Source organism: Lactuca serriola, chromosome 6, assembly GCF_051521515.1.
Source record: "Lactuca serriola cultivar US96UC23 chromosome 6, Lser_US96UC23_V15, whole genome shotgun sequence".
Taxonomy (NCBI): Eukaryota; Viridiplantae; Streptophyta; class Magnoliopsida; order Asterales; family Asteraceae; genus Lactuca; species Lactuca serriola.
In genome coordinates, this window is record NC_136413.1 from 151,407,938 (window position 1) to 151,424,706 (window position 16,769).

Below are 16,769 nucleotides of genomic sequence, written 5' to 3' on the forward strand. Positions count from 1 at the left end.
TTTTTTTCATTCTCACAAAATAACATTGTCCACACGCCCGCACAATAGATGTTCATCCACATTTGAACATATATATATATATATATATATATATATATATATATATATATATATATATATATATATATATATATATATATAGAGAGAGAGAGAGAGAGAGAGAGAGAGAGCACCAAACTCAACTACAAACATGAGATACCAATTATATCATGCAAATTCCGGACATATTTTGACCCATGTAAGTACGACATATCCATTCATAGTCTTCTTGAAGTTCTAAGGAATCATCTTTTTTATGGTTATTTTACTCAAATAACAACAATAGTGCTAATAATATCTCTTTTGAAGACAATTTTTGAAGTTCTAAGATTTGGTCATTTTACTCAAATAACAACAATAATGCTAATAATATCTCTGTTGAAGACAAATTTTTTCTTTAGTGAAACTGAAACCTAAAGGCCATGATTTGGTAACTTTGAAACTTGCAAATGATCAATTTTGTACTATTATAAAAGATAAATTTATTGAAGCTCCTTCAATTGATGATGTTTTAAAGACACCAACCTTTAAACAAATTTTCAAGGTTTTGTACAGAATAAAGTGTTTGGAAAAATATCCATGATCATCGACTTTAAGAAAGGAAAACAATGGTGATTTGGCAATTTTTGGTTCATCATAGTTGTTGGTGTTAGTCCGACAAAAACTAACAGAACTGATGCTCTTAACAAAGCCTGAGTAGAACTAATCCGGGTGAATCAATATCAGAGAACCTGTTGATTATGACACTATCTTTAATTTAGGAAGATTTCTTGATTTATGTCGAGACCACGAAGTTAGAAATAGCCTTGAATATTTGCGGTTATAACTAAAACTAGTTCGTTATGATTCCTACCATATATATATATATATATATATATATATATATATATATATATATATATATATATATATATATATATATATATATGGGTAAAGTGAATATACCTAACAACCTTATATAAGCTTAGGTACCTAACCTCATCACACTACGTCATTTTGCATTAAATTTTCATTGCAATCATCCAATATTCTTAAACTTCATTCCTAAACTTGATTTATTTCAAAAAAATTTGGATATTCATCATTATATTTCTCCTACATCCTTTCATTTGTAGCGGTAGAATATGAAGCCCATCAGGTGGTATTCGATAGAAAGACGTGATGTAAAAGAAAGATATTGACGAAAGTCCAAAGATTTTGAAAGTAATCAAGTTATGAGGTTGACGTTTAAGAACCTTAGGCAATTACAATGTAAATATGATACAAACCGATGTTGTATTATGGAGTTAGGTACCTAAGCTTATATAAGGTTGTTAGGTATATTCACTTTACCCTATATATATATATATATATATATATATATATATATATATATATATATATATATATATATATATATATATATTCTTTTCTATGCATTTTATATAAGAAGATTATTATAGATCACCATAGATTTTAATGTAACATGAAAGTTGAAATTAGATTTGAATTTGGAAACGATATTTTTGTTTGATTATTAAAACAATCTAAAATTCTAAGTCAACCTAGACGGGGTGTTTTTTTTGCCTGTTACAACCTTTAAGTACTTTGCAAATAGATTTTGATTTAGATTTTCGTTTGATTATTAAAACAATCTAAAATTCTAACTTTCTCTTAGTTCCAAAAAAAATCCAATATTTTTCTTGGGATTTAAATGCCAAAATACATAAAATAAAAAAGCATCATAAGTATCAAAAACAACGAACAAAGGAAGTATGAGGCAAAATGAATACGCTATTCCAAACAAGTTTTTCAAATATGATGGTTTTTCAAAAAGATGAATACTTTTTTCGTAAAAGAAAATTATTATTACTGGAAATTACTTTTGAAATTGTTAAAGTGGCCAAAGCTAAAATATAAAAGTAGAGGGTTTATGAAATAATAACTTTTAGTTTAATCTTAATTGTTTTCAAAATACTGGTGTTATACATATATAATACTTTACAATAAAAAGATAATGTTGCAAAACGAAACAAAACAATTCATAATAATTTAAATAAACCATAACATGCTTATTGGCACTTAACAATCATCTACAACAAGAGTTTCATGAAAAAAAAAAAGCTTTCACAAAGAATTGAAACAAAAGGAAAAAAACAAGATAATGAAATTAATATTCAAAGAAACACTTAACAGCCATCGTCGCGGGTACTTTGTTGGATCACCTTTGTAGGTGCCATTGGAAACTTGCTTCTGGAATTCGTTGTGTTTTATGACAATCTTTTCCTATAAACACACAAACCCTTCTTCACACACAACAATCGTGCATTTATAGAGATGGTGATCAGGAGCTCCATCCTCGTAGCTGCCGTAGTACTGGCACTAGGGTTACTATCCGCAGGAGCTGGGCTTGCCGCCGAGCTAACCAGGGTTAAGGTACATAAGTTAATAGGCAGGAAATCTATATATAAATGGACACTTATAATTACGTAGTTAATCGTTTCTTCTTCGTGAAAACCACAGGCTTCTCAAATCCGCATTGTGGGTAACGAATGCATACACCCAAGTAGTCCAGCCATGGGCCTCGCAATAACAGCTGCTGCGGCTCTTTTGCTTCTTCGTATCGTAGTTAGAGTAGCTACAGGGCCTGGTTATGCATGTTGTCGGACTCACCCTAACATACCCAAACTCATACGATACTGCATCATTTTAGCTTGGTATATAATTAATTGTTTTCATCTTATAAAATCCGTTTGTTTTCTTGTAGTTTAATCAATAAAAGCGTTTAGACTTTAATATGTATATATATACAGGCTCCTGTCGTTTGTAGCAGTGGGTCAGTTTATTGCGGGAGCGAAGCTTTGTAGTCGAAGGGATTTGCATGTAAATGAAGAAGGTTATTATGAATGTTACTTCTTAAAACCTGGAATGTTGTCAACTGCTGCATTCGAGGCTCTTGTGAGTTTGTGCCTGACGCTTTTCTATTATCTTGTGATCGTTTCAACTAAAAATATACCGAAGAAACAATCAGCATCGGAGGTAGAAGCACCATCTGTTGCAAATGATCCACAGATACCACCAGTTCCTCCGAGTATGCAGTGATCGAGGGTCTAATATCGCTTTGGAAGTTGATATTTAATGAGTTTATATTAATTAAGAGCATCTCCATGTAGGCACTTATGTATGTAGGCATGTATGTATTATATATATGTATCTATATATGTATATATGAATGTATGTGATCGATCGATTCCCCATGTCTTGACCATTTGACTTAATTCGCAACCAAATTTGACTTAGTGTGCGTTTTGCGTTTTCTTTCGTGTTAAACTTGTTTCACATGTAGATGCTCTTATGGGATTAATTAAAAGTTACTTTTGGTTCAAAATTATTTACATCCATTATACCCCTCAAAATTTCCCCTCAAATGTAAATCCATCGTTGTACGTTATAGTAACCAATCCATATAAACCTTGTTAAAGTGTTGATGTAGTTGAGTATCCATTAATGTACATGCAACGAATAAAAAATTTATGCTTTCATGGTGTGGATGGATTTCACTAAATTGGTGTCTAAAGTTAAATGTTGTTCAAAGTTCGTTCTCCTCGTGGTTTTGCTGCTGTTAATTTGCTTGTGTGCTTTTCATGGGTCATGTCTTAGAGTCTAACGCAATTAGAACCTTTGGAGATTCTTGCAGATTTCTGCTATCCCAAAGAAAGACTGAAGATTTGCAGATTTCTATCACTAAAGTCAAAGAGATGTCTAAACATATCTTTTATTAAATGTTGCGATCGACTTGGTTTTCAATGCTTTGTCTCGATTAGTCGAATGTCATGTGAAAGTCCCAGAACTTGGCTAATTAGTCGAATCTGGATCTTTTTTCCTTTTATAAAATTTCCGCCTGTTAAAAAAAGTAAGAAAAAAAAATTGGAAATAAAATACACATCATTGTGTCACCTTTTATATGTTAATATCAGTATTATTATATTACTAACATAAATTTAAAGTATTATTTACTACATTGTACTATATATAATATACTAATGGGTAAAAAACGGAGGGGTGTTTTTTAGGCTCATTGTATTTGTATCCTCCTAGTTGTATACCATCGAGGGTGATCTTGTTTTCGTAGGTTTTAATGAATATTGTAATTTGTTTCTTTCGTTCGGCCGAACATATATATTTTCCACAAGATCACCATTGTGGTTTCATCACAAGTTCACAACACCAAAACAATCGTTTTTTAGGAAGAAAAAGATGGAACGCAAAACCATTTACGTTTGTATTTTTGTAGGGATCTTTGGAATCGCAACTGCCGTTGCTGGGTTTGCAGCGGAAGCCACAAGAGTTAAGGTAATAAACCATAGAGCCACAATTTACTTAAGTAATTACAACTTACCAATTGTTAACAAATATTTATTGATAAATCTTTTTTATTTACTCCAAACATGTGCATGTGAATCATGCAGAAATCTCAGGTTACGGTGGTTAACAATGGCATTGAGATCTATTGCGAGTACCCAAGTAGTCCAGCCATGGGGTTTGCTATTGGGGCCACGGTGGCTCTTGTGCTTGCTCGTACAATCATCGCATCAGCCAGCGGTGGATGTTGTTCATGTTGCCGGACAATCCCTGACTTAGCTAAACTTGCTCGAGTCTGTATTGTGATATCATGGTATGCAAATGGTTCATGAAACTTCATCCCGAATCAAGATTCATTTTGATTTTTTTTTCATTTTTATACAGGATTACATCTTCTGTAGCTGTTATCCTATTTATTGCGGGAGCGAAACTCAGCACTCAAAAAGAAGTGGCCATGGACGTCAATGGTGTGTTCTATTGTGGAACGATAAGGCCTGGGATCTTCTCAGGAGCTGGTATCATGGGTCTTGTGGGTGTGCTTCTCTCTATAGTGTATTACCTCTTTTATGTGTCGGCTGTAAGCGGCTCAGTCAAAACATCAACGGTAGAACTAGAGGCGCCACCAATTACTGACGTCAGAAAACCGCCGGTGTCATCCAATAAACCGCCGGTGGTATCTCGAAAGCATTGACAAACCAATAAAGATGCCTCAATCCTTCCTATATCCCCTTGCATCTTGTTTTGTTTTCGTTTAGAGAAGGTAATAAGAAATGGAAAATGTCATGCTACAAAATATTTAGTGACCCTGTTGTAGTGACAAGTTCTTTCGGTTATAAATATATTGTATTTATATATATAAACATGTAATAACTTTTATGAGTAAAAAAAATATTTTAGATGTTGCATTTCGGATAAGCTACCAAATTACCGATCTTTTGGGGGTATGTTTCATCTATGGGTGCGTGAACAACCATATATATAGTCAGGTCCGAACCATTTCAAAATTTATAAGCATCAAAAACAAATATGTCAATTTCAATGTACAAGCATCAAACATATGCATATATGCATTTGTTCATAGGTATCCATATATGCATTTGTTGTGTAAGAACGTTAATTTTAGTTTATAATACTTTCGACCCTTCAAATTAATTGTTCAAACTCTGCTAATGTTTCCAAATTTAGATGTCTTTAACTGATATGATGCCAAATATTCATCACAAAGGAAAAAAAACTAATACCAAATGCATATAAAAGATAAAAAAGGTTTAAAAACTCATTAAACACTTAAAACCATCAAGTATAGATCTTTCATGCATCAAATAAAGTCATGAAATCCTCCAATCCTCTAATAAACCATTATTGTTAAGGTTATCGAAACCACACAATGATTCAAACCAATATTTTGAATAAATCCTATGAAGAGCTAACGCAATAAAAAAACAATGCCAACACTACAAGAAAACCTCTATAGCAATGACTTTCTATGATCCTATGCCAGCGACATATCGTCAGGATAGCGTATACCGGTGACATATTGTTGGTATAGAGTCGCCAGTATTGCTTCATCTCTATATATAACTTGAAAAAGTCGTTAGGATAGTTGTCTTCTGTAACATCCCATTTTCACAACCATTTTTTTATTAAGTTAAAACTTCAATTATAAAATTCATATTAACAAAACCATTTGTTTCAAATTACATTTGTTGAAAATCAGAGTAATAAAATAAACATAGAATCCTTAATGTTGTTAATGTGTGTGTACAGTCACGTATTCGCCTTCAATAGTTGACCATCTCCCGCTAATTCTGCCAACACTAATTTTTCTATAGTGAGACCACACGAACTGAAGAGTACGTCTTCACACGCCATCCTTAAACCATAACATTACTACAAAAACAGCCTTTGGTCACTCGACGCCGAAAACAAACAGTCATTCATACGATATGTTAAGTAGCTGAATGTCTCCATCGTGTGACTATTCGAAACCGTATTGCCACACATTCTAATAATTAAGTAGCTGAAGTGAACTGAAAGATTTTGGAGGAACGTTCAGCCTCTTATTAATTGAGAGGTGTGACTATAAAAGATTGAGTTTGACGCATTAGTTAGTCTATACATAAAAAGTACAAATATACCGGAGTAAAAAAAAACTGACAAAAAAAGTGTCCAAATGTCATATATCGTCACATGAAGTAAATGTTTATGTCGCTAACTCATAAACTGGAGTGTGTCTCACATGATTTCAGTGTAGCAAAAAATTGGTACATATGGTCTCATAATTATAAGTGTGACTGAAGTTGAACGTGTGTTATAGCTTGCCTACCATTTATGTGTAGTCACTTGTTATTTCAAATTGGCTGTATGGATTTCGAATAACCACACCATATCACAAATGTGTATCAAATGATTTTATTATTCACATGGATAAATATTCATGTAGCTATTATTTGGAGCAAAAATGATGAAAAATTATTAATCATTAAGTTTGATATTAGTCACATTGAGTGTTATTGTTTGTAAATCAAGAGACAATATATTTGTAATTATAATTATGTATCCATATTATATAAATATATATACTATATATAGTGAAATTTCGTAGAAATGGTATGGTCAAACATATGGTCTAACGCTTGTTACTAAATGGTAATGTAAAAGCGATGTTATGATATGGAATGTAATTATATATGTGGTAATTGCAAGGTTAATGTACTACAATAATTGACAATGTACTATAAAGTATGGAAGACATACAAAGTTACAAATTATCAATCTATACAATTGTTGAAACTTATGCATCAATAATAAGTAACCAAAAATGGATCACTTGGATTTTTTCTTTGATACAACAGTTCCAGCGAATCACTTTGATGATTTGATAATGGCATAGAATATTTGTAGAATGGATACTAGGTTAAAGAAAGAGTGTATGGGGGAAGATTATACAACCCTTGGTCGTGATTTCGATGTGGTGGATGGATACTAGGTCATACCAAATATAGAAACTTTATTATAGTTATTAACAAAATAACTGATGGGTTTGAGCAACAAGAACTTTCCTATGTGCACATGCAAACCCTAATTTCTTGGATCTAGGTTTCTCTAATTGAACATGCATTGAATCCAAGACTTACAATACTAGATCTAATGTAAACAAGTGATTCTATTCATATGAATTAGGATCTAGAATAATACCTTGGATTACTTGCTTGATACTTCTTCTTCTTGGAGCTTAGAGTCACAATTGTCACTCTAATAGCTTACAAACACCAACTAGCAAGAAGATGATTTGAGAGAGAGAGAGAGAGGAGGGTGAGAAATCGGCCCTAGTGTTTCTTGCCTTGCATGAGTGCCGATTTCCCTCACCCCAGGGTCCTATTTATACTATGAGCTACTAGGGTTTCACCTTAAGCCCTAATTGAATAACTTAGGACCTAAGCAATACAAGATCCTCCTAAATATTAGGCTTGGACGATTTTAAGGTTCCCAAACCCTAAATTACGTCCACCCTCTTATCCATAAGGATACATAACCCAAAACACAACTATCACACATTTGACAGTTTATGCTCCTTTATTCAATTAACCTCTTTAAGTCACCAAATTAATTCTCAATTAATATATGACTTATTAATATTATTCCTTTAATATATTATTCTCATAATATATAAACAATAATATCTCTTCTCGCTTAACAAATCATCCTGTCAAGTTGCTATGGTGAAGGCAACCCAAAAGGACCATGCACAACCGGGTCAAGTACTTACCAAATATAGTTACAACCTTAGACACTAATCCAACAGTCTCCCACTTGGATAAGTCTAGTAACTATATATGCAAACACAATCCGATTAGCAATCGTAGCTCTCAAAGACGCTATCAAGCTCTGATCTTATCAGTATCCTGTCCTTTAGATAAGGGATCATATAGTCCTCTGTTTAGATAGTATGCGGACAATCTCATGGAACTTATTTTCCAACATTTTTTTTTCTCGATCTCAGATTCATTTGACATAGAACTTAATTGAACACATCAATTCAGTCCTGACCGGGCCCGACACATAAGTCAAATCAAATCATCGAGTGGCCGTGATATCGCTTTTATTCTCTTAGAATAAAAGTAACAGATAAACTTCGACTTATATGCATTTACTATTCACTAATCAACTATACACAACAATGCGTTTCAAAACATCAATTTACTGATGTGGTTTCGCATTATCAATGCACAACCAATTAATAAACAATAAACAATATATATTGGTTTTAAGACCATATGATATTATCGTCTTGCGATCACTTGTATCACATTCCATAAAGTGATTCCAGCAAGCGCGGGTTTATTCCAATGCTCAAAACTTGTTCATAAGCACTCACGAACGTTGTAGCAAACCTTTGCTATGTCTAATACCCTTTTAGACAATCTACATACCAATTCATGACAATATTCATTCATACCTACTTCCAACATATGAATGATTGTGGACCATTTGAATAATTCAATTATTCTTAATAACTTAATTATTCAGGAAGTCAAAACATGCAAAGTGAAACAATAGTTAAACAATTAACATAAGACAATATCTTTACTCATAAATAATACTCTTTTATTTAATCATCAAATGTCAATTACATTTATCTATTACATGTTTCAAAACTATCTACTCTAAACCAATATCGTCTTTCAGCCCAATGCTCCTAGCGTACTGCATATGCTTAACCCTACTCAGTCCCTTCGTAAGCGGATCTGCTAGGTTATCTTCTGATGATACCTTCTTCACTACGAGGTGTCCTTCTTCTACTTGATTTCTAAAAAAGTGATATTGTCTGTCGATATGCCGAGATCTACCATGATCCCTCGGTTCCTTTGTCAAGGCAACCGCTCCCTCATTATCACAGAAAATTTCCATAGGCTCCTTTATGGCAGGCACAACTCCAAGATCACCAAAGAAGTTCTTCAACCACATCGCATCCTTTGACGCATCGCTCGCTGCAATGTACTCTGATTCACACGTTGAATCAGCTATAGTTTCTTGTTTGGAACTTTTCCAAGTCACTGCTCCTCCATTAAGGGTAAAGACCTAGCTCGACTGCGAACGATAATTGTCCCTGTCGGTCTGGAAGCTGGCGTCACTATACCCTCGCACCTTTAAGTCATCACTCCCTCCGAGGACAAAGAACCATTCTTTGGTCCTCCAAAGGTACTTAAGTATATTCTTGACCGCACTCCAATGAGCTTTGCCAGGGTTCCCTTGATATCTACTGACCATGCTCAAAGCAAAGGCCACATCAGGGCGAGTACAAGTCATAGCGTACATGATTGAGCCAACTGCGGAAGCGTAGGGGTACTCGGCTCATCTCAGCTATCTCAACTTCAGTACTCGGACTTTGAGTCTTACTCAACTTGGCATTACTTTGTATCGGTAGTTCTCCCTTCTTCGAGTTTTTCATACTAAAACGTTTTAGTACCTTATCCAAGTAAGTATTCTGACTAAGTCCTATTAGTCTCTTACTTCTTTCTCTCACTATCCTTATTCCAAAAATATAGGAAGCCTCTCCGAGGTCCTTCATAGCGAAGCACTTCCCGAGCCAGGACTTAACCTCCTGTAAAGTCGGGACATCATTTCCTATGAGCAGTATGTCATCGACATACAAAACGAGGAGGCAAACTATACTCCCACTGGCCTTGACATATACACATGATTCATCTTCACTTCGTACAAATCCAAACTCTTTCTCATCGAAGCAAAGATTCCATCTACGAGATGCTTGCTTAAGTCGATAAATGGACTTCTCAAGCTTGCACACTCTATTAGGATGCTTCGGATCGACAAAACCCTCTAGCTGAGACATGTAAACATCCTCAGCCAATTTCCCATTAAGGAAAGCGGTCTTGACATCCATCTGCCATATCTCATAATCATGAAATGCAGCAATGGCTAGCATCACCCTAATAGATTTTATCTTAGCAACTGGTGAGAAGGTCTCATCATAGTCAACTCCGAGAGTTTGAGTAAAGCCCTTCGCCACTAGTCGTGCTTTATACGTGTGCACTTTCCCATCCACGTCGGTCTTCTTCTTGAAGATCCATTTGCACCCAACCGTCTTACGTCCGGGCACATTGTCAACCAAATTCCAAACTTGGTTGTCATACATGGATTGAATCTCGTTGTCCATTGCCTCTTTCAATTTTACAGACTCTGGGCCTGCCATGGCTTCCTTATAGCTATTAGGTTCATCTAGATTTATTAGTGTACCATCACTAATATACGTATCCCCTTCGGTAGTAATTTGAAAACCATAAAATTGGGGTTGAACTCTAACTCTTTTGGAACGTATAAGAGGCAAGAAGTCATCAATTGGTTCAACCGGAGTTTCCTCCTCGGGTTGAGCGCCAGCGTTAATGGTTCCTTCATCGCTCGACTCTAGAATCTCTTCAAGATCGATTTGCCTCCCACTGTCTCCTTGGCTTATGAGTTCTCGCTCTCAGAAAACCCCTCTCCTCGCAACGAAGACAACATTGTCACTCGGTCTATGGGAGAGATATCCAAAGGATTTCTGCGGGTAGCCGATGAAAATACATCTCTCACTACGAGGTTCGAGCTTGTCGTGAGTCTCTCATCTTACGAAAACCTCACAACCCCAAACCTTGATATGTGCCAACGAGGGAGCTTTCCCTATCCACATATCGTGAGGTGTTTTGGCAACCTTCTTTGTAGGGACTCGATTAAGGATATGGGCGACAGTCTCTAAGGCATACTCCCAGAATGAGATAGGTAGTGAAGCATGACTCATCAAAGAACGAACCATGTCTAACAGGGTTCGATTGCGCCTTTCTACCACACCATTCAACTGCGGTGTCCTAGGTGGCGTCAATTGCGAAACTATTCCGCATTCCATGATATATTCATGGAATTCAAGACTTAGGTACTCTCCTCCTCGACCGGATCGAAGCATCTTGATTTTCCTGCCCAATTGATTCTCCACTTCATGTTTGAATTCTTTGAACTTTTCAAACATTTCTGACTTGTGCTTGATTAAGTAGATATACCCATATCTACTATAATTATTGGTGAAAGTCACATAGAAGCGGTTCCCATCCTTTGTGGTGGATCTAAAGGGCCCACATACATCGGTATGTATGAGATCCAATAAACCCTCACTGCTCTCACAAGTGCCAGTGAAGGGTGACTTGGTCATCTTTCCAAGCAAACAAGATTCGCACGTGTCATCTTCCCTAAGGTCGAATGACTCCAACACTCCATCCTTTTGGAGTTTGGCTATGCGCTTCTTGTTGACATGTCCAAGATGACAATGCCACAAGGATGCTTTATCCATACTATTGGAAGAATCCATACACAACACATCATTTCCTAGGTTATTTACAACCATAATAGTTTCGTAAATTCCATTACAAGGCATTGCTTCAAAATATAAAACACCATTTAGATAAGCATAAATCGAACCATTTTCATTATTAAATGAATATCTAAATCCTTGTTTAAACAAACCATGAAAAGAAATGATGTTTCTTTCCATATCCGGCGAGTAGCAACAATTATTTTAATCTAAATTCAATCCATTACTAAGCACTAAAGAATACACTCCAATCTTGGTAACAGGCGATGATCTTCTGTTCCCCATGATTAGATTTATTCTTCGAAGCTCCACATCCCTATTTCTTCCTAGTCCTTGCAAATCAGAACAAATATGGTAACAACACCCTGTATCAAGAACCCAAGAAATAGCATGGGATGAATCATTAGATTTAATTGTGTATATACCTGCAAAAGACGTCTTGATCTTTCCATGCTTGATGGGTTGCAGATATTCCGGGCAGCTTCTCTTCTAATGCCCTATTTTGTGGCAATGATGGCACTCTGCCTCTTTTGGGTTAGGGTTGGGCTTAGTAGGATCAACCTTGGTCCCATTAGAAGAGGAACCATCTTGGGACTTTCCATTGCGGTGGTTCTTTGAAGAAGCCTTCCTCTTCTTGCCCCTTCCCTGCCCAATAGCCAAAACAGGAGCAGCAGACGAATTGGGAGATGATGCAACAAACTTGTCCTTAAGGTTGCTCTCAGCAGTCCTTAGGAGACCTTGGAGTTTGCTTAGGGTGACCTCTTCCTTGTTCATGTGGTAGGTCATCCTAAATTGATTGTAGCATGAGGGCAAGGAGTGAAGAACAATGTCGATAGCTAAATCTTCCCCAAAGTTGACATTCAACTTGCGAAGACGATCAACATACCTTTGCATCTTTTGCAAGTGCACAGTAAGAGATTCTCCACTTCCCATTTTAGCAGTGATCATATTCGTTATGATCTCATAGCGCTCTTGCCTTGCGCTTTGGTGGTATCGCTCCATCAAGTCTAGATGCATCTCATAAGGATAGATGTCCTCATAGGACTTTTGGAATTTGGAGTTCATAGTGGCTATCATGATGCAATGGACTTTCGTTGCATCACGCTCATGTGTCTCAAACACAACCATTTCTTCGGGAGTAGCAGTTTCTGGATTGATCTTTTCGAGCTTCTCATCGAGAACATACTCCTTGTCCTCGTAACGAGAGATCGTGTGAATGTATCTTATCCATTCGCTAAAGTTCAATCCATCGAAAGTAACTTTTTGACAAAGGCTCATTAGCGTGAATGAGCTCGCAGCAGCGTTGTTTGCGTTAGACATCTACAACTAGAAAGGAACAAAGTTGATTAGAGTTAAGTCCCTAATTAACACCCAAAATGGAAATTTAGGGCTAGAACCCAACAACATTATTTACACATTAGGAAAGGGATACCGTAATCCAACATGCAAATAATTTGGAGGTAAGTGAATGACGATTCACTAATTCTTCACCACGAAAAACATAATCTTTATGTTTTAAATGTATTGAGAATTCCTAGATTTTGAGATTCATTGAACTTTTTCAACGACATGTTTAAATCTCGATATGCCACTCTAGTTTGTGACTGGGATACCGAGGATCACAAAGCGGGTGTGAATAACCATGCAAATCTACATGGTGCCTTCATTGTTACAACCACCTATTCGATGTGCCGGTAAACCACACACGCTCCATCGAACTATGACAAACAATGAATCACCCTTTGCCACCTTTTCTTAGAACCAATTAGTGTGCCGGTTGGCCACACACGCTCCACCAACATCTAAACAAGGGTGCAAAGTGTAATTTCATGGGATTGCATCAATTCACTTATCCGAAAGTAACTAAGATTGGGAATTTTATAAAATAGTTTAGTTACTTTAAATAGATTCATTATACTTATTAATGAAAAGAGGTTTGCCCTATCCTAATCGTTCGCTAACGACCCTCCACCAGTCAAGCAAGCGGTGGGTGTGAGTGTACACCCATTAAGCGCCATTTTATAGGCAACAACCTTATAACCTCCTTATAGACTGGCTTCGTGAATGAGGCCTACTAACGGTAAGACTAGCATCTTTAATCATACATATATATATTAAGCTGGTAATAATATATTAGTATAGGTTGAATTTTAAACTTGTAAAATTCTAGGGTTTGAAATTTAAATTATTTAAACTTTTAATCACAAAACTAAATTTCGAAACTTGAGGACAAGTTTTAAACTTTTCAAAACATAAGGATCAAATAGCAAATAATGTAAATCAACAATTAGATTATCTCAATTTGATCTTATTTAATATTACTTGCAAAACAATTCACCAATTCAATTCAAATAATCAATTATTATCACATAAGGAAATTATTATTCAACTAATTGGTAATTATCTTTTGTTTGGTCAAGAATATACTCATATATATGGTTAAAATCGGATTTTAATGACCCAAAATAGTTAAGACAAGTTTCCTCAAGTAAAACAGTAAGAAATCCCATAACTCCCTCTTTCTAACGCGGGAACTCGCCGAGTTCCCACTATGGAGTCGCCGAGGTGAAGCTACTCGCCGAGTCCACAGTGGAACTCGCCGAGTTCATCAGGTAGAAGACCAAAAATTGAATTTTTTCAAGCAACAAGCAATACACCAATGCATCAATTCAATAGAAATCAATCAATGCTCTGATACCACTGATGGGTTTGAGCAATAAGAACTTTCCTATGTGCACATGCAAACCCTAATTGCTTGGATCTAGGTTTCTCTAATTGAACATGCATTGAATCCAAGACTTACAATACTAGATCTAATGTAAACAAGTGATTCTATTCATATGAATTAGGATCTAGAATAATACCTTGGATTACTTGCTTGATATTTCTTCTTCTTGGAGCTTAGAGTCACAATTGTCACTCCTCTAATGGCTTACAAACACCAACTAGCAAGAAGATGATTTGAGAGAGAGAGAGAGAGGAGGGTGAGAAATCGGCCCTAGGGTTTCTTTCCTTGCATGAGTGCTGATTTCCCTCACCCTAGGGTCCTATTTATACTATGAGCTACTAGGGTTTCACCTTAAACCCTAATTGAATAACTTAGGCCCTAAGCAATCGAAGATCCTCCTAGATATTAGGCTTGGACGATTTTAAGGTTCCCAAACCCTAAATTATGTCCACCCTCTTATCCATAAGGATACATAGCCCAAAACACAACTATCACGCATTTGACAGTTTATGCCCCTTTATTTAATTAACCTCTTTAAGTCACCAAATTAATTCTCAATTAATATATGACTTATTAATATTATTCCTTTAATATATTATTCTCATAATATATAAACAATAATATCTCTTATCTCTTAACAAATCATCCTGTCAAGTTGCTATGGTGAAGGCAACCCAAAAGGACCATGCACAACCGGGTCAAGTACTTACCAAATATAGTTACAGCCTTAGACACTAATCCAACAATAACAACCTAAACAAAATAAAATTGTATACAAAATACACCTATTGTCAATAAAGTAACCTACACTAAATTAACATATATGATCGAATTGATAATTATAACACACCAATTAAATTTAACTAACATAATATAAACAATATTAAAAGTCATTAATACTTAACAGTTAAAACTATTTGTATTTTTGTCTTCTAAAAGATATATATATATATATATATATATATATATATATATATATATATATATATATATATATATATATATATATCATATGTGACAAACGTCAAATTCTAGTCAAGTCAAAGTCAAATAAAGTCACCAAGTTAGACCGGTCACCTCAGTTAACCCTTGTATACTAAGGTTTACGTTATGTAATTACTAAACAACTCGCTATTCTAATGAGATATCATAAATTGAAAAGTTCGTACATCTAGATTTCCTTAACCAAAAACTATGGTAAGTAACGAACCAAACCGATAAAACAATGTTGCATACTCATTGGGAGTGTGTAAGATCCTTAAACATGGCTTAATGGGGCTTACGGACCTTGCATTGCGAAGCCGGACACTCACAAATGTCATACACGAAACCTCTCTCAATCGTTTTCACTCTATCTCTCTTTATCGAGAATCTCTCCCAAATCTCTCCAAGATTGTGAAATATTTCCCAAATCTCTCTTTGTATGAGGAATCTCTCAAAGAATATGGAATCTCTCCCAAATCTCTCTTTGTATGAGAAATCTCTCCAAGATTGTAAAATCTCTCCAAAATCTCTCCTGAAACCTCTCTTGAAATTTTTATAAGCAATTAGGGCATCTCGATACTTGGCTTGATAAGGAATCACTCAAAGAAGGGAAAAACCTTGGAAAATAACCCTTTAGGACCGAAGCCTCCTCATAAGGGCCAAGTCTTCTTGGATCCGAGGTCACCTAAACCGAGTTTGAGGCTCCTATCTAGCCGCAGCCACCGAGCCGAAGCCTAGAGTCGCAGCCACGAAGCTGGAGCCACCGAACCTGAAACCAAGCCCCGCAACGAGCTTCACTTCGGACCGCAACGCCTTTCCTTCAGCATCCGCGACTGAGCTCACTTCGGATCCTCCTCAGCAGCCGAGCCACTCCGGTTCCAAGGCTGCTGATGACCGAGCCTTAGCATCTCCGGCCCAGAACTTCGGATTTTGGCATTTCCTACCCGGTTTTCAATATTTTTAACATTTTAAGCCCGTTTTTCATCCTTTTAACATGAGATTTTCTCTAAAAACCATATTTTAACGTATAAGACCCTAAATATTCATAATTTAAACATATTTTTATGGAAATATTTATTTAAGAATAAAATCTAGTGAGTGAATAATTGAGGTGAAATGTTGACTTTAGCTTAGTGTTAGACACAAGCAACCACCTCCATACCCACTCCATGACTAACCCACACCTCTCCACCATACCTGGTCATTCAAGGGTACTTTCCCCACCATTTGACCAGCCATACTCTTAGTCAAAGTTGAAAACCCACCCTCTCTCCTCACTCTCCCTCATTTCTTTCATTTCCACCGAAGATCAAACAC

General features: G+C 35.8%; 2 protein-coding genes across 2 annotated transcripts; both read left to right on the forward strand.

Moving 5' to 3' along the window:
* The first annotated feature begins 2,355 nt into the window (after positions 1–2,355).
* LOC145060266 (uncharacterized) lies at positions 2,356–3,120 on the forward strand. Its single transcript, XM_079007961.1, has 3 exons — positions 2,356–2,454; positions 2,542–2,735; positions 2,832–3,120. Exons 1-3 carry the CDS (start codon positions 2,356–2,358, stop codon positions 3,118–3,120), a joined length of 582 nt encoding a protein of 193 aa, XP_078864087.1.
* A 1,133-nt stretch (positions 3,121–4,253) lies between these two features.
* On the forward strand, positions 4,254–5,203 carry LOC145058783 (uncharacterized). The gene is made up of 3 exons (XM_079006682.1): positions 4,254–4,371; positions 4,488–4,693; positions 4,765–5,203. The coding sequence occupies exons 1-3, from the start codon at positions 4,276–4,278 to the stop codon at positions 5,069–5,071; spliced, it is 609 nt and encodes a 202-aa protein (XP_078862808.1). The 5' UTR covers positions 4,254–4,275; the 3' UTR covers positions 5,072–5,203.
* The last annotated feature ends 11,566 nt before the right edge of the window (positions 5,204–16,769 follow it).

Excerpts from the sequence above, each read along its gene's own strand:
- LOC145060266 (XM_079007961.1), top strand. The coding sequence starts at position 2,356 with ATGGTGATCAGGAGCTCCATCCTCGTAGCTGCCGTAGTACTGGCACTA. Across the intron at positions 2,455-2,541 it reads CCGAGCTAACCAGGGTTAAG|GCTTCTCAAATCCGCATTGT; the intron begins GTACATAAGTTA and ends TGAAAACCACAG. Across the intron at positions 2,736-2,831 it reads TACTGCATCATTTTAGCTTG|GCTCCTGTCGTTTGTAGCAG; the intron begins GTATATAATTAA and ends ATATATATACAG.
- LOC145058783 (XM_079006682.1), top strand. The coding sequence starts at position 4,276 with ATGGAACGCAAAACCATTTACGTTTGTATTTTTGTAGGGATCTTTGGA. Across the intron at positions 4,372-4,487 it reads CGGAAGCCACAAGAGTTAAG|AAATCTCAGGTTACGGTGGT; the intron begins GTAATAAACCAT and ends TGAATCATGCAG. Across the intron at positions 4,694-4,764 it reads GTCTGTATTGTGATATCATG|GATTACATCTTCTGTAGCTG; the intron begins GTATGCAAATGG and ends ATTTTTATACAG.